At 37.9% G+C, this 26,198-nt stretch overlaps 4 protein-coding genes across 8 annotated transcripts; 3 read left to right on the top strand and 1 right to left on the bottom strand.

Moving 5' to 3' along the window:
* Positions 1-386: 386 nt before the first annotated feature.
* Positions 387-8,609, top strand: dnajc11a (DnaJ (Hsp40) homolog, subfamily C, member 11a). Its single transcript, XM_004546314.4, has 16 exons — positions 387-522; positions 1,265-1,394; positions 1,524-1,597; positions 3,010-3,111; positions 3,226-3,354; positions 3,491-3,613; positions 3,759-3,832; positions 3,932-4,121; positions 4,210-4,295; positions 4,496-4,612; positions 4,989-5,144; positions 5,271-5,340; positions 5,545-5,602; positions 6,611-6,753; positions 6,949-7,078; positions 8,163-8,609. The coding sequence occupies exons 1-16, from the start codon at positions 451-453 to the stop codon at positions 8,186-8,188; spliced, it is 1,680 nt and encodes a 559-aa protein (XP_004546371.1). The 5' UTR covers positions 387-450; the 3' UTR covers positions 8,189-8,609.
* Positions 8,610-8,849: 240 nt separating this feature from the next.
* Positions 8,850-11,369, top strand: LOC143414186 (F-box only protein 6-like). The gene is made up of 4 exons (XM_076877996.1): positions 8,850-9,232; positions 10,921-11,033; positions 11,115-11,148; positions 11,268-11,369. The coding sequence occupies exons 1-4, from the start codon at positions 9,140-9,142 to the stop codon at positions 11,274-11,276; spliced, it is 249 nt and encodes an 82-aa protein (XP_076734111.1). The 5' UTR covers positions 8,850-9,139; the 3' UTR covers positions 11,277-11,369.
* Positions 11,370-11,887: 518 nt separating this feature from the next.
* LOC101481233 (F-box only protein 6) lies at positions 11,888-17,801 on the top strand. 4 transcript variants are annotated; one of them, XM_076877994.1, is made up of 7 exons: positions 11,888-12,120; positions 12,423-12,539; positions 13,888-14,137; positions 14,229-14,340; positions 15,133-15,228; positions 16,523-16,658; positions 16,743-17,801. In XM_076877994.1, the coding sequence occupies exons 2-7, from the start codon at positions 12,426-12,428 to the stop codon at positions 16,887-16,889; spliced, it is 855 nt and encodes a 284-aa protein (XP_076734109.1). In that variant the 5' UTR covers positions 11,888-12,120; positions 12,423-12,425; the 3' UTR covers positions 16,890-17,801. The 4 variants fall into 4 exon arrangements, with proteins under 4 accessions (XP_076734109.1, XP_076734107.1, XP_004546367.3 ...); XM_076877992.1 differs by having other exon boundaries at positions 11,888-12,183; XM_004546310.4 differs by having other exon boundaries at positions 11,888-12,183; positions 12,278-12,539.
* Positions 17,802-21,053: 3,252 nt separating this feature from the next.
* On the bottom strand, positions 21,054-25,972 carry LOC101480754 (cell division control protein 42 homolog). 2 transcript variants are annotated; one of them, XM_004546308.3, is made up of 6 exons: positions 25,668-25,972; positions 24,988-25,137; positions 24,826-24,898; positions 24,616-24,725; positions 23,045-23,242; positions 21,054-22,161 (listed from the first exon to the last, which is right to left on the bottom strand). In XM_004546308.3, the coding sequence occupies exons 2-6, from the start codon at positions 25,090-25,092 to the stop codon at positions 22,072-22,074; spliced, it is 576 nt and encodes a 191-aa protein (XP_004546365.1). In that variant the 5' UTR covers positions 25,093-25,137; positions 25,668-25,972; the 3' UTR covers positions 21,054-22,071. The 2 variants fall into 2 exon arrangements, with proteins under 2 accessions (XP_004546365.1, XP_004546366.1); XM_004546309.4 differs by lacking the exon at positions 21,054-22,161 and adding an exon at positions 22,243-22,874 and having other exon boundaries at positions 25,668-25,971.
* Positions 25,973-26,198: the final 226 nt, after the last annotated feature.

Genomic DNA, 26,198 nt, shown 5'->3' with positions numbered 1-26,198 from the left:
CGTTTCCTCTAAAATGAGCAATATTCATTTTCTCTCACATAAAAAAGAACATTCGGTGTATATACATAATATTTCTCCCCTGCACGTTATTTAGCCATTATATAGTATCATTTGCAAAACTGAAATAAAATAAATCAGGTTGAATGAACACTAAAGTAACTTTAAAGTAAATTCGCGGATGGCTGCAGTGCAAAAACAACAACAACAAAACAAAAGCAAAAAAAAGCCGGGTTACTTCATAATTCTTTCCTACGCATTATTCCTCATAAGCACATCAACTGCAATTAATGAATTCAAACTTAAATATGCACAGGACCGCGTCGCAATGTGTCAGCATTTAGGAAACGGCCGCGGAGTTGTCGCTCATCCCAACACCAGGGGGCGACAGAGCGCGAAGAGGAGACTTGGAGCGACATAAGTGGCACAAAGAAGAGATGACCGGGTGTGAACATGGCGTCTCCCTTAGACGATGATGAGCTCGCCAGTGATGATTATTATTCCCTGCTAAATGTCAGAAGAGAGGTACAATATGCAGCTGGGATCTGAATGATTGCGTGTGCGGATTCAGCATCGGTCGTCCTATAAACTTTATACTGCTGTTATTAAAGCGTTGCTCCCAAACATAGATGAAACATTAGCTAGGCAGCTAACTAGTGACCCTCGACATTGGTTAACTCTTCGGTTGTTTCAGTGAGCACAGAAGGGTCGTGGGTGACAGCTTTGGCAGCGTAATATGTTGCTTGTGCAGGACAGAGAATCGGTGTGTTTATGTGGCAATCTAAGAGCTGATGTTTCCGGACTGGCAATTGTTTTATTTTCAATTTCACATGTATGTCATGTACTTTGGAGAGTGCTAAGTAGCTAATGTAACTTCGGAGCTGCAGCATGCAACACGCAGTGCTGATTATAGTATAGATGGACTTTTTAAGTCTGCAGGAATCGGACGTTTTTGGTCGTGATTATTTACTTGTAGCAGCAAAAAGCATCGTGTTTATCTGAAAATTCGTTATGCAAAAGAAAACCATTTGCTGGCAGGCTAAAGTGTATAAGTATACTGAACTATAAATGTTATTATAATTTCCACATTCTTAAGCAAGGAAGGTAAAAACTGATTCCGAATCGGTTATAAAAATATCACTCCGAGTGATTTTAAAACATAAAATATGCTGGGGTAATGGTAGGCTAGATTACATTTTTAAAAACAATTTTTAATCCGCGTTATGTTATGTTGTAACTATGCTGTGCTCTCTTTTTTTCCCTTCAGGCTACGCAGGAGGAGCTGAAGGCGGCATACAGACGATTATGCATGCTCTATCACCCAGACAAACACCGGGATCCTGAACTAAAGAGACAAGCAGAGCACCTTTTTAACCTTGTACACGAAGCTTATGAAGGTAAGAAGAGTATTGATCCCATTTCCTTTTGATTCCTTTCTCAACCCTGTGTTGAACTGCTGATGCTCTTGAGTATGTTTTGACGTAGAGAAAGCATACTGATGGTTTATATTTTGAATCTCTTTCTAGTGCTCAGTGACCCTCAGGCACGTGCCATCTATGATATCTATGGCAAGCGAGGACTTGATGTTGAAGGATGGGAGGTGAGTCTCTCAGTGACTTGTGACTTGTTTAGAAGTCTTCAGTGCCTATGACATATCCTATGTTGAGTGGCTGAGGTCGCTGCCAGCATTTATTGTTCTGTGTGATCCATTGATTGATTGAGTGCCTTGTGGTCATATTTTACATCCAGTGCCAGCAACGATAGACTTTTTTCTCCCTTGGGTCCACAATGTCTGGTGTCTTCAAACATATTTATCCCTCAAGTTTTGTACAATCAGTTAAAATAGTTTCTGCAGTCTCATTCCAGGAAATTGCTGACATTTGAGATTCCTAATAATCTGATACTGTGATTATTATTCCTTATATTGAGGCAATGATTGTTATCCTCTCACTTATAAATAAATAAATTGCAGTGAAAAAGTAGCTAGAAATGAATAGAAAGAATCAATGATAATCACTAGTTATGGGCTGTGTTGACGTGGCATGTAATTACGGGGAGGGAGGTGCATGTCAGGTTATGATGGTCTTTACATCGTAGGGTTTCAGAGGGGTTTGCGGTTACAATGTACCTACACGGTTGATTTCCCACTGAAGCATACATCACATCCATAATTAGAAAGAATGGTCGTTGTGTTGAACTATTGTTTGCTATTAAGTAATATACACTGACACACCTATAACTTCCTTTTCACGTGCGAAAAACTTCAATACCAGCTCTGTAGCGTTCTGAATTTCGACAATACCGATTACAAGAGTCAACTTATTCATTCTTAAAATACTGTATATTGAATTCATGATAAATATGACATGCATTGCTAGTCAAAACCAAGCGTAGAGTAAATTTTGTAATTAAATTTTCAGAACTCTGTGGTGTTGTGGTTTGTCTGTGTCTTTCATAGAAAAGATGCATGGTCCAAAACACAAACTCAGTCTTCAGGGGTTCACAAGCTAGTGTAATTCCAGTGCCAGTCTTATCTGTTCCAAATCAAATATGTGGATCCGTCTGCAGTGGTAACCCCATGGGAAATAAGGGAGCAGTCAAAAGTACCTTGTAACTTCTGACCATATTCATTGCAAGTTGGCAAAACAATATTCAGAAATTCAAAAAGAAAAAGCCTCCTGTCTTTGTTAGTGTTCAAATATCTCTTAGCTGGATATCGACATCTTGAGAAAGCTGATGGAAACATCAAGAGGCACGCATTAAAAAATAACATCCTTAAAAAATGTAGCGTTGGTGCCTTTGTGTGAAACTGTTCTACCTTTGTCTTCATCTAATAATGCTGGACTGTACAAAGTATGATGCAGAAAGAACAAATATTTACAGAGGAAGAATATATGGGAGAGTGATTTATATAATTATTTTTATTTATTTATGTTTCCAAGTGTAAACCTGTATCTGCAACCAGTCAGTTCTGCTCGGTTTACATTCAAATAACATATCTTCTGCCTGCAGGTGGTGGAAAGGAAAAGAACCCCTGCAGAGATTCGAGAAGAGTATGAGCGTCTTCAGAAAGAGCGAGAGGAGAGAAGACTTCAGCAAAGGACCAACCCAAAGGTATGTTTGAGGGAAGATAAGAAACCTCGCATTGAAGTGAATAAAACCCAGGAATGGTGTGCATTTTTTATGAATTTTCAATAAACACTGTATCGATTCGTGATAATTTCACAGGGAACGATTAGTGTGGGTATTGACGCCACAGACCTTTTTGACCGGTATGAAGAGGACTATGAAGATATGGTTGGAGGTGGAGTCCCACATGTGGAAATCAACAAAATGCACATATCACAATCTATAGAGGTAACTGGTTGCCCCAGGATTCTTGCTCTTCTATATATTGGATTAAGAGATGCCAATGAGTCTGTGATGGCTTTTGGGAAAGATGTTTGACTTGATGCGAATAACAGGACTCACAGTTTTATGTATTCTACTGCAGGCTCCTCTCACTACAAAAGACACAGCCATTCTGTCTGGATCCTTGTCAACCCACAATGGAAACGGAGGCGGCTCTATTAACCTGGCTTTGAGAAGAGTCACATCAGCTAAGGGGTGGGGAGAGGTATGCTGTGTTTTCAGTGGGCATTGCACACTCCCTAGTACTGTAAATTGCTGGGATTTGTCACAAAACAGGCGTGTGTGGGTTTTTAATAACACGCTATGACATTTTAAGATGTGAGACGTTTTTGCTGTCTGTGTTTAAACAGGTAGAGTTGGGAGCCGGAGACACTCACGGACCTTTCCTCGGAATGAAGATATTCCGCAACTTGACGCCTCGATTGTATGCTTAGAAGTGCTAGAGAAAAACAAGTCAATCCTCGATATTTTTGCAACAACGTGAACAATTTCACCGATTTCTTTATTTTGCGTGTTTTCTCAGCTTTGTGACTGCTCAGTGCGGGCTCCAGTTTTCATCTCGAGGCGTGCGTCCTGGGTTCACCACGGTGCTGGCCCGTCACCTAGACAAGAACACTATGGGGTACCTGCAGTGGCGCTGGGGGATCCAGTCTTCTATGAACACCAGCATAGTGAGGGACACTAAGAGCAGCCATTTCACCTTCGCAATGCAGGTCAGGAGCCAGGAGTGATATTTAACTGAAAATCACAGCCGGTTATCACAGTATCACCAAGATTAACGCTCACATTTTATCTCTGCAGCTTGGCATTCCTCACACTTTTATGATGATGAGCTACCAGTACAAGTTTCAGGATGAAGACCAGACGAAGATTAAGGGCTCAGTAAAGTATGTTGTTAACGAGCAATATGTGTTCATAATGGAACCCCTGTTGTAGGTCATATTAACGTTGCTTTTCTGGTGTAAAACTCTAGAGTGATTAATGTTTCTATTAAATGAAGTTTGGGTGGGATAATTGTTGTGCAGGGAACTGGCCTGTTAAAGTAAATGATGGGTAGAGTGGTTGTAACTTTGCGCTTTTGGTGCAGATCAGGGTTTTTTGGGACTGTGGTAGAATACGGTGCCGAGAGGAAGATCAGTCGACACAGTGTCCTGGGGGCCACAGTCAGCGTGGGAGTGCCCCAAGGTGTCTCCCTCAAGATTAAGTAAGTGTAACTTGTTGTTCCAATTTCCCATTCATTGGAGTTTCCCAAGTTTCCCTCAATTTCTTGTTGCCATTTCTCCTTTTTTTCACAAATTGGGAGTGTGTATCTGCACATGTTAACACAGGATTCAATACAATATGATGTTAGGTGTTCCTGGGGTATGATTTAAAAGCAAGTGTATGTACAGCTTACATTTTATTTTTAGACACAGACAGACTTAAGGAGAGCACATCACATAAATTAATCATCTGAGAAACAGCGCACAGCTCACTCTCCCACTTGACCTGGAGTTCTGCAGTGTTTTCACTTTGCTGTGTTTTCAACCTCAGGCATATGACTATAGATAGAAATATTAAAACCAACTCTGTATCCACAGACTTAACAGAGCCAGCCAGACGTATTTCTTCCCTATTCACCTGACTGACCAACTCCTGCCTAGTGCTGTATTTTACGCCACAGTGGGACCACTGGTATTCTACCTCGCCATGCAGCAGCTTATTATTCGGCCATATGTGCGGGCCCAGAAGGAACAGTAAGAAACTTTCTTTACCTTAGTTGTTTCACGCAAGCGGTGTTATTGGAAGTAGCGCCACATGTATTATTATGGGCAGATTTTATGAGCTCATTTTATTTCTCCATTTATCTTTGAACTCAACAGAGATTTGGAGAAGCAAAGGGAGAGCTCGGCCTCTGATATAGCCAAAAAGAAACAGGAGGCAGAAGCTGCTGTGAGTATTTTACAAGCTGCGGTGCCAATCCTGCGTTGTTGTCAACGTTAGATAAGGGATGCAGGTGTTGTGTCTGTCAAGCAGTATTATTCTTGCCAGTAGAGAGAGATGGGATTAGATAAAATGCAGAGCATTAGTCAAATTCATTAGTTTAATCCACACAATGTAAAACCTCATTATTTGTGTCTCTTTTCATATCTAAAGGTCTTGCTCATGCAGGAGTCAGTGCGCAGGATTATTGAAGCTGAGGAGGCTCGGATGGGTAAGATTAGTAATATTTGAAGAAAGCGGTATCCTGAAAATAATGTTATTTTTAGCCGATTGTTAAGAAAAAATATAATTATTTTGGATTCAGAGCTGTTTTTTTACATTTTGAGCGAAATCTATTGATGTCAGCTTGAGTTTTGCTCAGTACAAAGTGTAAATTCTCACATATTGCAGCGTTTGGCTACATCAAAAGAAAAAAATCCTTTATTAGCAAAAGAAAAAAAATCTCTGTTTTCACTTGTTGATAATTCCTACCACACACTTAAAAAAACATAGAAAACACTGTAATCATCTTCTTCAGAGGTTCACTAAAACCGACTTTCCTTTGAGTATCAGGTAACTTGCATTGTTCACACCAATTTCTTTTTAAATTAAGCTAAAACAGTTAATAAAGAACTATAGTTTTTAGTGGATTTTTGTGACCCTGCTACTTTCTTTTTCGCTGGTGATAATTAGTCTTCTTTGTTAGTTTGTCTTTGATAAGCAGAGGAACAAAAAGCTTTGAGCAGACAGCACAATTTTCAGCTTTGGGAGTTTGACGAGCGATAATTGCCTTATGACACCTGTCACAGTTGAGATTGTTTGATTTTTAGTATCATCGGCGGTCCTTTAGACTTCAGGCCTATAAAGTAACAGTTAATAACAGTGTGTGTGTGCGTGTAGTGACAGGCATGCAGCTGCTCTTTTCTATTTAATTGACCGCACTCATAAATGGTTACAGTGTTGTTTATGCAGCCTGTGATTAAAATGAATTATGGTGTTTTTATGTCTTTTTATTGCGCACTTGCAAAATTACTTTTACAAATGACTAAAAAAAAGTTCACTGGTCTCTTCACAGACTCTTTAGCTGCAACTGCTGGCACATAACGTTCAAACTGTGAAAATAGAGATTTGTGTTTAATAGTCAACCTTGGTTTTCTGAACTCTTAATACTAAACGGGTGTTTTATTGATGTTTTATTGCAGAAGAAAGGTTTTAATGTTGATGCTGCTTACTTAAACAGGTCTCATTATCCTCAACGCTTGGTACGGCAAGTTCGTCACAGACAACAGCAGAAAACACGAGAGGGCAAAGGTCATTGATGTGACCGTGCCACTGCAGTGTCTGGTGAAAGACTCAAAACTCATCCTCACTGAGGCTACCAAGGTAATAAGTCAAGACTTTCAAACTCAAAATGTAACACTTGAAAAGTCAGTTTTACAAGTATAGTGTTTATTCCAATAATTTTTTAAGAATTAAGTGTTTTCCTGCAGAAAAATAGAGTAGCCTCACAAGTTGACATCCACGGCTCGCTACGTTAGTCTCTTGGCAGTGCTGCATGACTTTGTGTTCCCTTTCCAGTCAGGACTCCCTGGCTTCTACGACCCCTGTGTGGGGGAGGAGAAGAGCCTGAAGGTGCTCTATCAATTCCGCGGGGTCATGCATCAAGTCCTGTCAGGAGACACGGAGTCACTCAGGATACCAAAGCAATGTAAGTCCTTTGGACAGTATGCTTATGCACTCACTGGCCACTTTTTTAGGTACACCTCTTCAGTCATTTTTAAATGCAAATTATCTTAACAGTCAGTCACATATCAGGAATTCATCTCATTCGGACATGTAGACACGGTCACGATGACCTGCTGAGGAGAATGGGAGGGAGAAAGGTGGCATATTTATTTGTGCCAAATTGACTGAACTGAGTGTTTCCGAAACTGCTGATCCATTGGGATTTTCCCACACAGCCATCTCTGGTGTTTAAAAAAAGATAAGTGAGAGTGAGTTCTCTAGGTGAAAATGGCATGTTGACGTGAATAGTCAGGCTGATTCAAGCTGATAGGAAGGCAGTGGCAACTTAAATTGAGCACTGCTTACAAGCAAGGTATGGAGAAGAGCATCTCTGAATGCACAGCTCTTTGAAACTTGAAGCAGCAGCAAAAGACCACACTGGGTGTCACTCCTATCCACTAAGAACAGGGAACTGAGGCTGCAATTCAGACCAGCCCAAAATTGGACAAAGGAAGACTGGAAAACCTTTGCCTGGTCTAAAGAGTTTTAGGATGTTTTCAAACCTATAGTTTGTTTACTCTGGTCCAAATCTGTTGCTGAGTTTATAAACTTGTAGGTATTTCCTGTAATATGTAAATGTAATGCCATCAGTATGCACCAAAATCTTTGAGCAGCGTTTCCAGACTTTATTGAATCTATGCAACAAAGAATCGAGGCAGCTCAGAAGGCAAAATAGGGTCCAGCCCAGTACTGGCAAGATGTACCAAACGAAGTGGCCGGAAGTGAGTACAGTACCAGCATTTCCACAATTTCTATAGAGTTAACATACTTGCAGATTCATACTTTTGTTTTCTGTCTTACTCGTCCTAGTTTTAGATGTTTTAGACTGCAGGGTAAATTTACATCAAATCTAAAAGTCTTTTTGATATGTTAAACATGAGATTTTTATTTGTTTGTTTATTTGTTTTTTATTTATTTGAAAATGTCTGTTAAGATATACCGTGCTAGGCTATCTGCCATCTCGGCGTGCCCGATCTGACTTTGTGGATGTTATTTCTACTTTACAGCTCACAGGATTGATGCAGACACATAGGAGCACTCTCCCGCTGACCAAAAAGACTCACCTCTTGACTGTTTAACAGAAGATGGATAAAACTCTGTTTTAGATACGACATGGATTCAAGTCTCTGTTACGCAGAAATTGTGAATTTACTTTTTTGTGTTTATATTCATTTAAATATGCAGAGAGGAATAAAATCATCACAGACTGGATTAATCTGTGTCTATGGACTGGGTCGCGGCCTGCTTAAAATTCTGATGTGACACCAAAATCAATGGCTACCATCTTAATTCCCCGGTGTCCTCGGCTCTTTGGTATCCATTTATTTTTGGTATTGGGTGTAATTTATAACAGAGTTCTCTGTACTGTATTGTACAAAAACTGCAGTGCCTGTGTGACTGAAGACATGAATGCACCTATGTTTAAATGCCATATGATTAAAATCTATCTCTCATGTTGTTGAACTATTATTGCCCCTTTATTTAAAAACACAAAAAGAACCAAAACACCTTTTTTGTCATGCTTTTGGTATGAACTGTCTTTACTTTGTTGTAGCCAAGAAAATAGTCAACTTGCTTTCTTTTTAGCGTTCTTTTGTTTTTATCAGAAATAGAAGAATCGCGTTCTTTTGGCCCTGACTCACAAGTGCGGGTATTTCAGCATGTTTGATTTGCCAGATATTCATAGTGGATGCCCCTCCTGCCACAACCCCGAAGGCATTTGTATGTCGCTCCATGAACAAACGCAGTTCTTTCACTTTCTGGATGAATGTAAAAGATACTGGAACCCTGAGTCACAGCATTATCTCTGCCTGCTCGGGATGACTAACGGGCTCTGGGATGAAATTTACTGGAAACCACGTCAGTTGACTAATTGAAATCTAGGCGTCTGTTTCACTTCAGTTTCCCTTTACTTAAGACTCTTTCGGCAGAGGACCGAGCATTTTAATGGACTGGACTGGTTGTCGAAGACGTGAGGAGCACTATGGATGAAAGCAGCAGCTCCGACCCGGACCAAAGTCCGCCTAAGAAGTCTTCAGCAGCTGCAACAGCGTCAGCCTCATCTTTCAATGCAGATGTAAGAGTCCCTAAAAGTTACTTGGAAATATAGAACCGATCAGGTTAACAGAAACAAAAACCGCGTTAATTGCATTTTTAGTCACCTTATCCTCCTCGCGCAAAATTGACCGCAGTCGCAAAATCTCCAATACACCGGAAATCGATCATGGCAGTTTATCCACAAATACACAAAATCTGACATCAACCTGCCTCGTTTGGATATTAAATTCCTGTAGGAAAGTAAAACTTCTCATCAAACCGCAATGAAGACGAAAAGACGATCCTCATAAGGAGGGACAGACAAAACATAGCAATGCAGTAGATACAGAAGAACTACGATCGTGCATAATTGTAACATTTTTATTTTTCTTTGTTTCAGAACTTACAACTTAGAATATTTCTGCTGTTTCGCACATTTTGATACAAAAAGTCCATATTTGTCCACAAGTAATAACATTTTTCCCTCATCAGTTATTTATGTCAAACCGAAGGGGCTGCCTCATGCCGAAGCTTGCTTCTTAAAAAAGTTAGGTCGAAATTTCGAATGATCTTAAAATTTGTTATTTTTCATTTACAGAAAACAAACTCTTTTTTTTTCTGTAGTGATGTAAACGCATTGTTATAGTGACCCACTACTGAGGTTAGAGTGAAGAATAAAAATATGCACCTTAATTACTTCTATTGTGTTTTCACCAGCACTTACTTTTAGGCCCCAGTCACAGTCAGCTGCTGGCTGGACGAGTAATGCAACCACGCCTAGTGGTTTTACATTCAGTTGAATGTAAATGCCAAACATTTTGCCCAAGACACCACTCTTTAAAAAGGAAAATATGCACTTAATAAAAACAAAAACAAAACTTCTTAGTTGGAAATAAATGCTTTTCCTGTATTTTGGCTGGGAAAGTAATGCCTCAAACCCCCCAATGACCCCAGAAAGTTTGTTTCTAACTAAATATAAACATTGCTAGGATAATATTTTATACAGGCGAACATTGGTACAATTATGATATATCTCACCCCCACTTTGCTGGGTGGAGTAATAGTAATAGTGCACCAAGATTCGTATGATTCATGTTTTTAAGGAGTCTAAAATGTGTCAGACTGTTGTCGCTTCGACTTCTCTTTGCAATATCAGATTTCAGTTCTGATAGCAGTCACACCCAACGTGGTTTGTAAATAGTAGTAATCTGCACTACTGTAGTCTTTTTGTGTTGTAATTCCTTATTATTAGGCTGTTCAAAAAGCTCCATGAAAGACCTCCATTGAATCCAAAATTGTACAACAGTAATACTTACTGGGACCAGGCCTCATTATAATATATCATCCCAGTGGAGGTCTTTCTATTCTAGGTTTGCTTTTGGTTCCTAGTTTCCAAAAGCAAATTGTGAGTCAGAGCATTCAGCTATCAAGCTTCTCTCCCTTGTAAGCAGCTCCCAGTTTCGATTTGATTTACAGACATCTCCTCAAATTAGGTTTAAAAATGTCCTTTTTAATAAAACCCAGTTAGGGCAGAATCCAGTGACCTTGAAACATTCTTAGTTGTTTTGTTATAAACTCTGGCTGCTGGGAACGGCACATGATGCACTTAACATTTCAGTCCTTATGCATTTACTAGTGTACATCACTGACTTCTTTCTAACAGTTTATATTTTGTCCTTGTCTCCGTGTGCTCTCTTTATCTTTCTGTTTTTGTTCTCTTTTTTTAAGGTCCTGGAGGAGATCTTCCTAAATGTCCCTGCCTGTCAGGTGGTTTGTGTTTGTCAATTAGTATGCCATCAGTGGAAGGAAGTGATTGACAGCGAATCTTTGTGGAGAAAAAGGTGCAGAAGAGAAGGGTATCCCATCTGTAGTTTTTCAAAAAAAAACAGGACTGGAAGTTGTTTTATTTCTTGTCCAAACAGAAAAGAAATCTCCTCAAGAATCCAAATGGAGAAGGTAAGTAACCATAAAATGAACTTTACTTAACATAGTAGTATGATTCATTTTCACATAAATCCAAAACATTTAAAACACCATTACTATTACTATTATTTATTTATTTGTTTATTTTCTAGAAGGACTGAATGGCTGGGAGATCTTGAGAAATGGTGGCGATCAGTGGGTTGCTTAGGAGACCACATCCAGATGAAGCAGTCAAAACAAATGTTGCAACCTCTTTTGAGTGAGTATTTAACCCTAACGGATATACAAATGTAACTGATCCTCTAAACCCATAGACGTAGAGATGAAAATGAAAATTTCATCTCTGCGTGATTTTATGCAATGCAGACATGTGAAATGTTGGATAATAACCCAGAATGTTGAATCTGTTCAGCTGGACGTTGCGCTTTTCAGTGGGAGAGAAGTCACTTGAATGAGTGATTTCTCTCCCAGTGAAGTGAAATCCTGGAATTTCCTTACCTGGATATTTGAGCATGCATCAATACTTGTATAATACAACATTTTAATTATTATTAATTGTTATTATTTTTTTATCATTCATTATTTACTTTTCTAGCATTAAAAATTATATTTAAAAAATATTCCAAGTTGTTTGAAAGCTGGAAAAAGAAATACCTTAAAACTTTCTTACAGTATATATGAAATAAGCTGCGTAAATTATTTGATAGAAACGATTTGATGAATAGTGTCTATTTGCTGTTCGAAATTGTTCATTTAAAAAAGGGGGAAAATCCCCGGATGACCCATAGCGGAAGTCTCCGTCAAGAAGGCTTAGAAGAGTGTTAGCTAGGTATGTTTTCCGGAGTATCCCCGGTGTTTTACGGTATTAACATAATCAGTCTGTGTTCTTCAGTTACTGCGTGCTAGAGAGTGCAATCACAGTGGGAGTGACTGTTGTGGACGAACTACCTTTGTAGCATTTTAGAGCATAACCCCGCCTATGAAGGGCGACTCGAATGTCTCGAGGTAAATACCACCGCAACTGACAGGAAGGGCAACGTAACATGAGAGTACAAACCATGTATTCCCGTAAGTGATTACTTTGACTGTAGAAATTAAACGAGTCACTTGTCGTTGGTTAAATTTAGTCTTGTAACATTATGACTTCTAATCTATAAAACAGTTGGACCTTATCTCTAGCTGCACTTCCGCGTTGTCGGCTACAAGTGGGTCAGCACCAACGACGTTAGAAAAGACTTGTTTTTAGAGAAGACAGCGAGGGGGGTATAGTAACATCAGGCTACTTTACAGCCCTTGGTTCGTCGCAGGGCATGAAGAGGAAAACGAAAGTCATGGGTGCAAGTCACAGCTATGGTACTGCGAGTTCAAAGTCTGGCACAAGCTACGTTGTAGCACAGCAGGCAACCTCGTCCTCGGCTCAAGAGGTGAGTGCCTTACTGGACTTTTAAACACAAGGTAACTGCTGAATGAGCTTTGTCTATGCATGTGCTGTTTGTTGTCCATCAGCCAGCAACGGAAAAGAGCAAAGTGATAAAGTTCAGTTCAGGTTTATATAGTGTCAGTTTACAACAAATAGTTGCCTCATTGCGCTTTATATTGTCAGGTAAAGACGCAGCAGTATTGGAGAAGGAAACAAGGGTACTCAACAGACCAATCACAGGGTTTTGGGGTTGCCCCCTAGAGACGTGAACGCCAGGTTACAGAGTTTCAAATGGGTTTGCAATTCCTTTTCTATAATTCCTGCTGAACCATAAATCTGCATTAAGGAGAAAGAATGCAAAATATAATGAAATATTGGTGAAACTGGCCCATCCAGTGAGTCAGATGGGATCCTTTGATGTCTTTTATTTTATCTTTTATATTCCCTGAACAATCGCAGGTTTTAAGCTAAAATGGTTTTGGAATCTTGTGGGTAAAGAGGTGCAAAGGTTTTGCGTCTATTGGCACAAATGTAAAACTTTTGCAGAGAGGATTATGCATCACACTGATGTAATCATCATCACATAATGACTGACTCAGAAACATCTTCAGATTTGGAGAATGGAAAAAGTCACTTGGATGAGTGATGAAATGATTGTTCCCAATAAAAAAACAATACATCCAGATGAAGAGAATTAACTAGGATGTTGTTAGCTGGATGGTTGAACTTGCATCATAACAAATAAAGGGAGATTTGTGTCACTTAAACAAGCAACATGGCCAACTTGACATTTTTTACCATCTGGGGAACCTTTTCTGATGCTTAAGTCATCAGTAGCTGCCTGTCATCAGAAGAAAAAGAAAACAATCATAGCACAACAGAACATTTCTTTTTTTTTTTTTTTTCTTTTTTTTTATAATTCCAGTCTAGCAACAATCCTTATGTAGAAAGAAAAATACATTCAGAGGCAGGGTTTTGTCTGCAAGACATACACATCTTTGGTTTCTAGGTTTTGTGATTAAAACAGTTTAAATAGTTACTATTTCAGTGCAATACAAAGGAACCTCATTTAGAAGGAATCCAAATGTGCTTTATAGCCACCCTGTGAATGAAAGTTCATGAATGAAGTGCTTGAAAAGTTAATTTTTTAAAAGCTTTTGTTTTGTTCTTTTTCTTTTTTTTTGTGTTGTCTGTGGACATCAATAATATTGTAAAATGCTGATGTAGTTCAAATGGTGAGATTATGTAAACAGCTGGGACTATTGATCCAGGTGCAGTGATGGAAAACTAAACTAATTTTTCAAAGCTCCACCTTATCAATGCTTTTTTTGTTTTTTTTTGTTTTTGTTTAGTTCTTCCCTGTTCCTCTGGAGATCCTGGAGGAAATCTTCCTATGTGTTCCGGCCGACCAGGTGGTTCATGTTTGTCGGTTGGTGTGCTCACAGTGGAAAGAAGTGGCTGACAGTGAATCTTTATGGAGAGTAAGATGTAGAAGAGAAGGATACAACCTCTGTGATTCTTCCAAAACACCTGAAGACTGGAGGTTATTTTACTTCTTATGCAAGAAAAGAAGAAATCTCCTCAAGAATACAAGAGGAGAAGGTCAGAATCCTTGAAGCTCAACAACTGATTTGAAAAACCTTTTTTGTTTAAAATAAGATGCAAACTTTTTCTGTGTTTCTTTCTTTCCTAGAAAACATGGCAGGTTGGACAATAAAGAATGGTGGTGATGGGTGGAACCTAGAGGACGTTATGGTGCCACATCCAAATGAAGTAGTCAAGAAAAACTTTGTGACCTCTTATGGGTGAGTATTTACCAGTGGTCCTCCAAAAAATAAATGACCATTATTTTTATATGCTTAGTTCAAATGATGTACAGTGTTCCCTCGTTTATCGCAGTTTATACGCTCTAAAGATAATCTGCGATGGGTGAAATCTACAAAGTAGTGAACTGTATATTTTACAATTGTTATAGATGTTTTAAGGCTGTAAAACACCTCACTACACACTTTATACACTTTTCTCAGAGAGGCATCAACATTTTCACACGTTTCTCTCTCGTTTAAACACTCTCAAAGTTCAAACCTTCGTAGAAAAATAAGTCCAGTATTGTAGAATAAAACCAAAACCCTGTTTTCAGGGCCAGAACATGAGAATAGAGCAGCTGCGAGAGAATGCAACATTAATGAATCAATGGTACGGAAGTAGAGGAAGCAAGAAGAATGAGTTGAGTAAAGTTTGACTTATCTGACTGTTTGGTTTCAATTAATGCGTTTTATAATCCTTTGACGTCGACACTGTTGTGTTTTGTGTTTGTTGTCTTCTGCTAGCAAAGATTTATGTAAATTTGACAAGCTGAACGCATTCTGTACTGTATAGGAGACACGCCACGAGATTGATTGATTGATTGAAAATGGTCTACAGCCAGTAAAAAAAAAAAGAAAAGAAGAAGGATAAAAAGAAAAAAAACATGTAAAATTGCACCAAAAAAACTCTGCGAAACAGCGAGGCTGCGAAAAGTGAACTGCGATATAGCGAGGGACCACTGTACTAGTATTAAATGTTAAACTGTTTTAAAATCATGTCTGTTTTTGCAGAATGTGCACAAAGGAGCAGCTAATTGATTTGGAGAAGGAAGGCTACAGCACAGCCTTTATGGATAACCTCCAACCACACATCAAAATATCTGATTGGTGAGATGAATACACATGACATACTAACAGTTTGTTAGTTAGTTCCTTAGTTAGTTGCAAAAAGCATTTAATTACACTTTTTAAAAGCATTTAAAATGTACATTAGGGTTGTTAAAATCATACTTTGATATTAATCAATACAAAAAATATTCATTTGCAACAGCATTGATACCAACAGAGCCATCTGGGCCTTCTCTAGCTGACACACAACTTTAAACAGGACCAATGCAGACAGTCAGGCACATAGCTCCTCCTCTCGCTGATAGATGAAATAGTAAATCCTCATAACACTGAACAAAACTTTTCAAGAATTTCGAGAGGTTAGTAAAGCTCCCGTTATTATAAATGCATACGTTAACACTAACCATTTCTCTATTAGCAATTAACTGATAGCTATATTTGCCATCTGTTATTATTAACCTAGCTGCTAGCGGACTGTAGTTAGATTAAAGATGAAAAATGACTGCAGGCTGAATGTGTCGCGGATGGAAAATTGAGATGTGACAGTGCGGATTACGGACACATGGAGAACCGGGCAGGTTGCTGTCTGTGCAGAGGAGCGGGGAAACTGTAGTTGAACTGATCACAGAGTGTGGAGAACTAATCTGAGCAAAAAGAGTGAAACCTGGAGCAGAGCAGCCGAATCATACAAGTGTGGGCTTGAAGAGCAGCACTGAGGATGTAAAGAACTGCAGACAGAAGCGGAGCTGTGTGAACATTGAATGAGAGAGAGACTGCAGGCAGATGTGGACAAGATAATAAGCACTTCTACTTTTGCAATAGTAGAAAAGTTCATTTTAAAATTTTCAATATAGGTTTTCTATACAATAATTAAATTATTTAGATGTTAAGTATTGTCATGTTTGTTGTGGCCTTTGGTTTATTAATACATTCTTAAATATTTCTCGATCTGTAATGAAATTATCTAAATCGTTTGTAAAACAAATAATATCTCTAAACTTGCTTTGCTAAATTACATTTTTTGGGACATGACTTCTTTGCAAATAGTTCTGTTGTTGTGGCATGGGGTCAGAATTTTCCTGTTGATATAGAAAATGGTGTTGAGATAAAGTTTGAAAACCCTACTTTGTGCAAAAAATTTGCACTTAACAAAAACCTTTAGGTCATGCCCAAAATAAAAGGTTTTTTAGTTTTTGAAACCGTGGAACTAAACAAAACTTACTGATGACATATAGGAATATATCCCTTTTAAGGCTTGAATAATAAGAGAGAAAAACGTAGCTTGATATGATTGGTGATCCCTAATCTTTGCACAAATACATCCTCGTTACAGGTATGCACCACGATGGGATTGTGGATGTGAATATTCAATCCTTGTGCAGTTGCTGGATGCAAAGCAGAAGGTTATCCAGTCCTATGCTCCTGATACTGTTTTCTTTGATCAGTGGAATGATCAGGAGTGGAATCGGGTATGTACAAAGTGAAATTTAATAAAGTTTAGTAACAGTGCAGAACCCACCAGCATATTTGGTTTACTGATATTTATTTTTCAGAGGATCCATGTATTCCGGGACTATGGACCAGGAGTGAGATACATTCATTTTAGGCATGGTGGCAAGGACACACAGTTCTGGGCTGGATGGTATGGAATACGTGTCACAGACAGCAGCGTTGAAATATGTCCAGCAGTGAACACGTAGCTTGTTGGAATTTGTCCAGTTCTTCCATCCTGCATTTGCCTGCAATTGCACATTATCTTCTTACATCTCACTGACCATCTATTCATGTTTCCAGAGCTATAATCTCTGTATGTGCACACGTTTTCCAGTGAAAAGCTATTTTCTTTAATGTTTCACACAGAACACCTTAAATAACACCTTAAACTTGCTTTCTGTGATTGTCATTGTGATGTCAATACTGAAGATTACAGAGTATTGTTTAATTTGACAGGCTAAGTACTATTTCATGTACAAATACATCTAAAAGTTTACCCAAATTCAAAATAAAATGATCACTACCTTGTAGCTGGATTTCAGATTTTCATGAGCCCATCCATCCATTCTCTTCCACTTCCTCTCTACTTTTCAGGTTTGGTTCCTCTCAACTTTTCATGAGCCAATATTTATCAACATTAAAACAAAAAATGTTTGGAAAATTTTACTTTGTGTAATGATTTGTAAGATGCATTTGTATAATTTGATTAAATTAAACATTTTGTGTTCTCCTGTAATTTTTTTTTATTTTATCTGGAAAATTTCGGGTATTTGTGAGAACAGCTACTGCTTCAGACATAAGAACCCCTCCAGTTTCATTGAACAAATAATATGCAAGTATGATTTATATTTGCATTCTGTTGTTGATGTAGGATGAATGAGTATTCAGTGATTTATTGTGCACCTTGACTTGTTTGTCCGGAAGCCAGCATGTGACTTAATCCATATTTGCCTTACACATACTTGCCTTTACTTTCCATTTTGTAGTATGTGAGAACTGGATATAATTATGTAAGCTTAAATGTTAACACATGCTTAAGAGGGAAACTTGAAAGCCATATACTATATAGCACTATGTGAAATTTGAAAACAAAAATTAAAGTGTATTGTTGTGCTTTACGGTTACTTTGTTCTTATATTTTTTATTTCCTGGTCTTGACACCATATAGAGACCAAGTGTCCTGCTTTATTAATGTGTGTGTGTACATTATGTAGCATGAAAACCATTTTTTCCCTCACAGAATGTGCATAAAGTCACAGCTGATTGACTTGGAGAAGGAAGGTTACAGTCCATCTGTTATGGATCATGCCCAACCAGATATCAAAATATCTGATTGGTGAGAATAAACATGGGGTCTTTAACAGACTGCTTATTAATAACTAATCGTATTAAAGAAAAGTAGATGTAAGCAAAATGATTGACTGTGGAGAACATTTGAATACAGTCCGCGAGGAATGTTTCCAGTCCCTTGTTGAATTTATGCCATGAAAAATTGAGGCATTTCTGAGTGGCCAGTGAGTGTAACTGTTCACAAGTAAGGCCATGTTCCATATAAAATGGGAAATGTCATTGGATAAAAATGAAAAGCACATGAAAATAACACTAATGTAAAAAAAAAAAAATTACAAAAAAAATCTATTTCTCAACCTAAGTACTATGTAATTATCAGTTTTTGTGTCATTAGAGGTTTTTGAGGTTTAAATATTAAACATATGGCTCACCAGGCACAGTTTGTACTCATAAAGTTCAGTCTAAGATGAAATGATTATTGATACATGTTTGTGTATCCAATCCAATGATTTTTTTTCATTGGATTGTGTTATTGATTTAGGATTCTTTCACGTTTCGACTGTGGCGGCAGTTATGATATCCGGGTAGAGTTGCTAGATCAAAAGAAGCAGCTTATTGAGATCTTTTCACTTGAGACTATTTACTGTGGCACAGGACGTGAAGAATGGAAACAGGTATGACAACAAAACGCTTGCATGAAAACCCAAGGACAACTTTTGTCTGACTGATTATTTGTTTTTCAGATTACCCACGTGTTTCATAAATATGGACCAGGAGTAGGATACATTCGATTTACACGTAGAGGGAGGGATTTAAGGTGGTGGAAAGGACATTTTGGAATTCACATTACTGGCAGCTCTGAGTTATTTCCAACACTGGACACATAGACTACAAATGTAGTCGGTGGGATTCATTTAACATGTGCTTACTAACTTTCTCTGAAATTATACTAATCATGTTTAACTTATTTAACCTGCTTTTAATTTAGATGTTTTTGCATCTTAAACCAACAAAATGGATAAAACCGTTTTTTGACTGTTTTATATTGACAGTTAGCATCATATTTTGACAGTTTGCCTACAATTGCGCATTATCTTCTTACATCTTACTTATCATCCATTCATGTTTCTGGAGCTATGACTAATATATGTGCACAAGGTTTGGAATAGGAAGTTTTGTATATGTGTGTGTATATCATCCTGAGACGTTATGGTGCAATGAGAAGCATGACTTAATGTAGATCTGAAAAGCTATTACCTGTATACCCTGGTTTGAGAAAGTGTTTGCCCCTTCCTGATTGAGCATGAACCACCTTTTTAAGGTTATGCCACAATCGGATTGAAATCAATACTTTTACTAGGCCCCTCCAAAGTGTTCATTTTGTTGTTGTTTTAAGCCATTCTGAGGTGAACTTGCTGGTGTATTTTGGATCGTTGTCCTGCTGCAGAACCCAAGTGTGCTTTAGGTTGAGGTCATGAATGGATGGCAGGAGATTCTGTTTCGGGATGTTTTGGGAAATAGATGTTTTGGTAAATTCATTGTTCCATTTACCACACAAAGCCTTCCAGGTCCTGAGGCAGCTAAACAGCCCCAGACCATTAAACTACCACCACTGTATTTTCTTGTTGTTTTTCCGTTGTGATTTCTTGTTGTTTCTTTATGGAAATGCTGTATTACCTTTATGCCAGATGTAATGGGACACCTGAAATTTTCAGGCATTTATAAAAACATCTACTAATTCAGACACAAGCACCTGAGTTTTACTGAACCAGGAGCCAGTTACTTCCACCGAGTGATTGGTTTGCTTTAGACTGTCTACACAGTTATTGGGGACAAAACCTGTCCTTTTGGCTATATGAGGTTTCTGTCAAATAATGTGCAAATATGATTTCTATACGATATGTTTGTATTCCGTTACAGATATGAGATGACTGAGTATCCAGTGATTTAACCCTTTCACGTATAGTGGTCGCTGCAGCTATTCAAAGGCTGTTTTCTTGTATTTGTGTCAGTGTTGTTTCTATACTTGCACATAAACCACTACATTGGACACTGATGTGTCACTCCATACCCTGCCACCCACTGGCTGTTTAATGTTGCTATACCTGTATGACATGTTTCGTTGTAATTATTGTTATTTCACACATGAATTATGACAACCTCAATCAGGATTTTTTTCTTAAGTATTTTATTCATCTTTTCATGCCTAAAGATGAATAAAAATACTTGTGAAAAAATGATGATTGAGGTTGTCATAATTCATGTGTGAAAGGGTTCATGTGTACCTTGACTTACTTGTCTGGCAGTGTGACTTTGTTTACATTATTGCTACAGCCCTAAACCAAACCTATGCATTTGCCTTAAAGATACCTGCCTTTTGTTCTTTCCATTTTGTAGTGTGAGAACTGGAAATGATAATGTGAGCTTAAATGTTAACACATTAAACCATATACTGTATTCATGAAAGTGTATTGTTGTGCTTTACAGTTACTTTGTACCATGTCTTTTATTCCCCCACCAGTGCACATGCATAAATCTAAACAGGCTTGTAGAAAACATTTGAAACATTCTTCATGTAATTTAGCCACAGTGACTACAAACTCCACAATGGGGGATCTCTAACATCACCATATTTTTGTGCTGAGGTTGGTTAAATACCAAAGAGCTATTGCAATTCCTGAAAAAAAAAAATACAGCTTTGCTCTCAGGCTTTTTGAACGTTGTGTCTGACCTTTCCTTCATATACTTTAAAACTTGGGTGAGAACATATTTGTAGTTGCATGAAGGCGTCAGTGGCTGATCTCATTATTTGAGGCAATAATGCCTCAATAATGAGATTATCCTGGGTTTATCTGAATTCTATTGTAATACTTTAGAAGTGTTATTTGGCTCACCAACGATAGAACTATGTTTGCATTGACCTGTTGTTCCTTATTGATAATAAACATTTGTAACAAAAAATGACTGAATAATCAGTTTTGATGTCTTTGGTAGTTCAAACGTATGTATGTGTAACTATAGGCAGGTTCTCAAGTTTGAACCATCTAATAACATGACAAAATGAAATATTGAAAGTAGGATTTAATAATCATAATACTGCTTTATTGTGAACCTTTATTACAAACAAAAATACAGTCCCAACTTTGTGAAATTGAATAAAAAATAAGAGAGAAATATATTCTGGTTAATGTGATTTCAGCTAAGGTTCTTTCAGTCTTTCATTAGTGACATACAAATTTTCAGTCAATAAGTTACGAGTTACTTTCACTATATTTACAAATTAAATTCAAGCCCACAATCTAGGAAGGGATAGTCAAAGGCAATAATTATCAGTTAAGTAATTTAATAACTTCTACAGGATCTCAACCTGTTAATGGTGCTGCAGTTTACAATATAGGTCACTGGCCAAACATTAGGAGTAGTTACACTTCCACAAAGTTTAACTTTACCATCTGTTGATGATCACTGAGGACATACATCGTCTCCTTGATGCTTGTCAGAAAAAGCAAATGACTTGGATATAGTTGTACTCAAACTCATAGTAACAGTGAAATAGATTTTCCACTTTTATCAGACCGACGATAAAAACATACCCAGAAGTTCCATATTTCTTTAGGTTTCTTACATTTACCTTAAGACTATGTTGAGAAGATTAAGTGGAGCTTTCCCTAAACAAGCATTTTATGACAGCAGGATTTACAGTATGTTGCAACTACAGACACCTAAGTAGTAAATCAATGCAAATTTATAACTTTAAGGGAATTTATTAAAGCTCTATAAAAATATCTTTGCATAATCACTTCTTTTGCAAGGAAACCTCTGCAAAGATAACGTGGCCAAACCAAAACATTACTTCCAAGTGTTCCTTAGAATTTTCTTAAGTGTCAGCATTCAGTGTTCACATTGTGTACAAAATTTCAATGGCATCAAATTATGACAAAGTGTATCAGTCTTACACAAAGTATGTTTTAAGGTTAAGTATGTGAGAAGGCTAATATTTAAAAATATCTCAACTTATAGTGGAATGTGCTTGTGCAGAAAACCTCTTCAGTACTGTTAACCTAGATTTGGAAACTGGTGTGAAGACTGCTGCGAAACTTAGAGCAGAACACATTTACGTCTTTTCTTAGGTTCAGGTGGCTCCAGGGCAGCCAGTATTGCCTCATCAAACACATTCTTTAATCCTTTCTGTGGAAACAAAACATTAATATTCAAAACAGAGCCATTTTCTGGAAATATGCGAGCGCAAAAGAAAGCTGAGTAAAAATGGAGCATGGCAATCAAAATTTTCATTTATTGAAATAACATTATACAAGTCTCCCCTCGTGATCAAGTTGTCTTAAAGACAAAAGCCTGTGAAAATTTTGATGCTGCAGTAGAAAAAAAAAAAAGATATTACTGTCAAAGACAGTAGCACTGATGCTTAAATAGGGTACAACGGATGAGCTCAATGCTAATGTAAGGGAATGTTTGCTTAACAAAAAAACAACAACAACAACAACAAAAAAAAAACAACAACAACAAAAAACCCCAACAAAAACAAAAACAACCCACCACCCCTCAAAGACATGTCAGGTTACACAGACTCGTCCGCAAGGTGAAGAACTAAAGATTGGCACCATCGTCAATAGGCAGCATGGACAATTATTGAGATTAGTTGAAAAGAAAGCACACATGAAACAAAGGAAAAAGGTTAATGGGTACAGAGGTTTAAAGTTTGAAAGAGCATGGGGCTTATTTTAGTAACAGACATTTGTTTACAATGAATGAGCAGCATACGATCGAGAGGCAAAGCAAGATTCAAGAAGACATCAGAACAAGCAGCATTTTCTCTTTCTCTGAGTTTCGGGGGGCTCTAAAGCAGCTAGGATAGCCTCATCAAATACGTTCTTCAATCCCCGCTACAGCAAGAGGAAAAGGAGGAAGAAAGACAGGTACACAGTGTTAGATGGGAGTTTTTAGGTAAGTGGTGTTAGCAAAACATAAGCACTTCTACCCATGTTAAGAGATTGCATTCAGAAACATGCTTGTTACAGCAGTTTTTAGTGTATTGTGTAATGAGAGATCTTACCTGTGTTAGAGCAGAGCACTCAACATATTTGACTGCCTTAAGGTCACGAGCCAGCTTTTCTGCTGTCTCAGGAGTGATTGGCTTTTGTTTGTTCTTGGCTAACTTCTCCACTGTAGACGGGTCATCACGCAAGTCAATCTGAGTGCCTACCAACAGGAAAGGGGTCTTGGGACAGTGGTGAGTTATCTCAGGAACCCACTGGTGGGGAAAAAACAAAACAAACTCATCAAAAACAGGGATCTACAGATTATTTTACATGACTGCCAGAAAATGCACTGCATTTTCATAAACTTTTCTATTATTGGAGGACCACAGAGAAAAAGAAACCCACAAACTAACCAGATATTTCTACAATTCCTAAAATTAAAATAGGCACTTTCAATTTCTCCATTATTTTTACAAGGGGTCGTCACATTTTAATTTGGTCCATTGACTTAGCATAGATTTTACACCTGCTGTTAAAGTCCCATTTATCCAGGCTTAGAACCAGCGGTAAGAGTACAGTAGTTTTAGACCCCCTAAGGCCGGGTTTTGTGTCTTCAGTAGAGAATGTGTTAACCAAACCATGTTATCTTAATTTTCACATAACATGTATGGCTGAATTACATACTACAACAGATTGTAAAAGATAAAAAAAATAAATAAAATACAGTCTTGAAATCACAGCACAACATTGTAACCTAGTTCACTGACAGAAAAAAAACCCCCGAAAGAGAACATGTGGAACACACAGAGAGAAAAAACAAACAAACAAAACATGCATACATTAGGTATATATTTGCATATTTCACATTTCATTAAAATTAGTGCGTGTGACTGAGCTGCATGTGTATGAACGTGTTGTGAGGTTATGTGGAAATGTGAGGCTCTATTCAGTCCAAATTGATATTTTTACAGGATAGAGCGATAGGGGGGGAAAAGCTACAATAATAAAACTAGAACCATCACTACTATTGCTAAACTATGCTCGTCATAACCTTGGACACCACGGATGGCTCAGGATGATCCTCATTAGAAGTAGCCATGGTGGCACAGAAAGGGTCAATAATGGCCAGGGTCAAGCAGTGTTTCTGCTCTGTGTGCAATAAATCTTTCTTTTATCTCTAAAGTTATTGCATATTGTTTACAATTCTACTTATCTAGACCAGTTAAAGTTGTTTTGGGCGGCCCTCACATCCTATAGTGGGAGGCCACTACATGAGGGTTAGAGGTATTGGTCTAGTGGGATGTTGGTGAATCCATATCAGTGACTTGGCATTTCTCCCCACAAAACCTGTTCCAAAGTGATCAAAGTATAAATTATCCAGCAACTGAGAAAAGAAAGAAAGAGAGAAAGAAAGAAATGGGAGGGAGCAGCAAGAGTTGTCTGGTTCTTGAAACAAACAAACAAAAAAAAAATCCCCCCAACCTCTTTTATTAGGACCATTATCTGTGGTAACATGATCTGCTTGTTGTCTTTGTCTTCATTATCAGTATTTCACGTTCTTTACTATTTTGACCATTTTGGAATTTCTCAGGTTACGGGGTTTCAATAACCAAAAAAATTCTGTATTTAGAATAAAATCATATACCTTTTCTTTCACATTCTCAAACGAGGAAGGTGAAACAACTGAGAAACACACTAAGAAGACATCAGTCTGCGGGTAGCTTAGAGGTCGTAACCGGTCATAATCCTCCTGACCTAAGGAGAGACCACACACATACACATAAATAATTTACCAAGAGACAGACTAAATAAAACTAACACATTTAACTAAAAGTGGAACTAAAATGAATTGTACCTGCAGTGTCAAATAAGCCAAGGGTGTATGGTTCACCCCCAATCATTACAGTTACTGCATAGTTGTCAAACACCTGCGATAGAATAAGTTACATGTCAGAATATTTTGAACCACGATGCACATTGAAGTGAAAACATTTATTTTTTGTTTGTGAAAACTTACTGTTGGTACATATTCTGAGGGGAATTTATTGGTGGTGTATGAAATCAACAGACAGGTTTTTCCCACTGCTCCATCACCCACCACCACACACTTGATAGTCTGCATCTCTGTGCTTTCTGAAGCTGCTGGCAATCACGTTTATCACGTTACCTGCAAGGAGGAGGTGACAACTGACGAAGGTTAGGCCAATATTCAATATTTTAGACACCTAGAGACAATATTAAGCTATTAAAATGTTCTGTCGTATCCACTGCGAATAACTTCTTAATGAGACGATGGAACCCAAGTAGAACAGCGGAGTTTTCTAGAATTAAACAGCTAAGAGTCACACCCAGCTATCAACAACATTGTCTGAAGGCTAACGTTAGCTAATGACTTGCTTACTCATTTAAATTACCTTCCCACGTTTAGTGTATGTAAACATTTTTTAGATTAGTCACAAAATGTGGCGATAACTACTTAAATAATTACTGGCAACTGAATCATGTTTGCGCATCATTTAGCAAACTCTGCTAACGCAATGCTAACTTGTTAGCTAGTTTAGCAGCCGGATAACGTAAGGGTGTAAACAAACGCTCCATTAGTTTCTATGAGGTCAATATAGAAAAGCGTAGTTCACAAACAAAATCGGACGACTGCACAACTTCCCAATATGCCAGTTACATGTTTTAGCTACGTACCCGTGTCCCTCTTGTGTCACTGCTAGCTAACGTAAGCAGTCTGTTTCGCCGGGCGTTGGCACCAGCGAGCAAAAACTTGGTACAGCCAGTATGCGAGTAGCGACTTCCACTACGACTTTCAAGCGAGACGGAATAATACCGGACAACAGTTTCAAAGTAAAAAATTTACATGTTGCTACAAAACCCATTCATTGTAAAAGCTAGTTCTCTAAACCTGAAAGTAAAATTTTTATTCTAAGGCGTTTTCTTTGTATATAGGTTTAATATGATGCACGAACTCTTTTGCATGACGCTTCAAACGTTCCTTTCTGTGCTTTTAGACTGAAATGTGACTTCCTCTCACGTTGTTATAAGATACGTAGTATCTTGAGACGAGGTTAAGCGCGAGGTTCATGCTGCAGAAGTTATGATGTCATCTTCTTAAATTCCTCTCACCTTGTATCCCCTCCCGGTGGTATTGTAAACTTAACACAGTATCCGAATGACTTCATAAAATTTACATGTGATTGTGATATGCGTATGAATAAGAAG

Source organism: Maylandia zebra, linkage group LG20 (genome assembly GCF_041146795.1).
Source record: "Maylandia zebra isolate NMK-2024a linkage group LG20, Mzebra_GT3a, whole genome shotgun sequence".
NCBI lineage: Eukaryota > Metazoa > Chordata > Actinopteri > Cichliformes > Cichlidae > Maylandia > Maylandia zebra.
Note: the sequence above shows the minus strand (reverse complement) of the source record. Positions and strands in the feature narration are given on the sequence as shown.

Coding starts and splice junctions, on each gene's coding strand:
- dnajc11a (XM_004546314.4), top strand. CDS start 451: ATGGCGTCTCCCTTAGACGATGATGAGCTCGCCAGTGATGATTATTAT. Junction 5,145..5,270: donor GTGCGGGCCCAGAAGGAACA/GTAAGAAACTTT, acceptor TGAACTCAACAG/AGATTTGGAGAAGCAAAGGG. Junction 6,754..6,948: donor TCCTCACTGAGGCTACCAAG/GTAATAAGTCAA, acceptor TTCCCTTTCCAG/TCAGGACTCCCTGGCTTCTA.
- LOC143414186 (XM_076877996.1), top strand. CDS start 9,140: ATGGATGAAAGCAGCAGCTCCGACCCGGACCAAAGTCCGCCTAAGAAG. Junction 9,233..10,920: donor CCTCATCTTTCAATGCAGAT/GTAAGAGTCCCT, acceptor TCTTTTTTTAAG/GTCCTGGAGGAGATCTTCCT. Junction 11,034..11,114: donor GAATCTTTGTGGAGAAAAAG/GTGCAGAAGAGA, acceptor TTGTCCAAACAG/AAAAGAAATCTCCTCAAGAA.
- LOC101481233 (XM_076877994.1), top strand. CDS start 12,426: ATGAAGAGGAAAACGAAAGTCATGGGTGCAAGTCACAGCTATGGTACT. Junction 12,540..13,887: donor CCTCGTCCTCGGCTCAAGAG/GTGAGTGCCTTA, acceptor GTTTTTGTTTAG/TTCTTCCCTGTTCCTCTGGA. Junction 14,138..14,228: donor CAAGAATACAAGAGGAGAAG/GTCAGAATCCTT, acceptor TTTCTTTCCTAG/AAAACATGGCAGGTTGGACA.
- LOC101480754 (XM_004546308.3), bottom strand. CDS start 25,092: ATGCAGACTATCAAGTGTGTGGTGGTGGGTGATGGAGCAGTGGGAAAA. Junction 23,243..24,615: donor TTGAGAATGTGAAAGAAAAG/GTATATGATTTT, acceptor TTTCCCCACCAG/TGGGTTCCTGAGATAACTCA. Junction 22,162..23,044: donor AGTGCTCTGCTCTAACACAG/GTAAGATCTCTC, acceptor TTGTTTCCACAG/AAAGGATTAAAGAATGTGTT.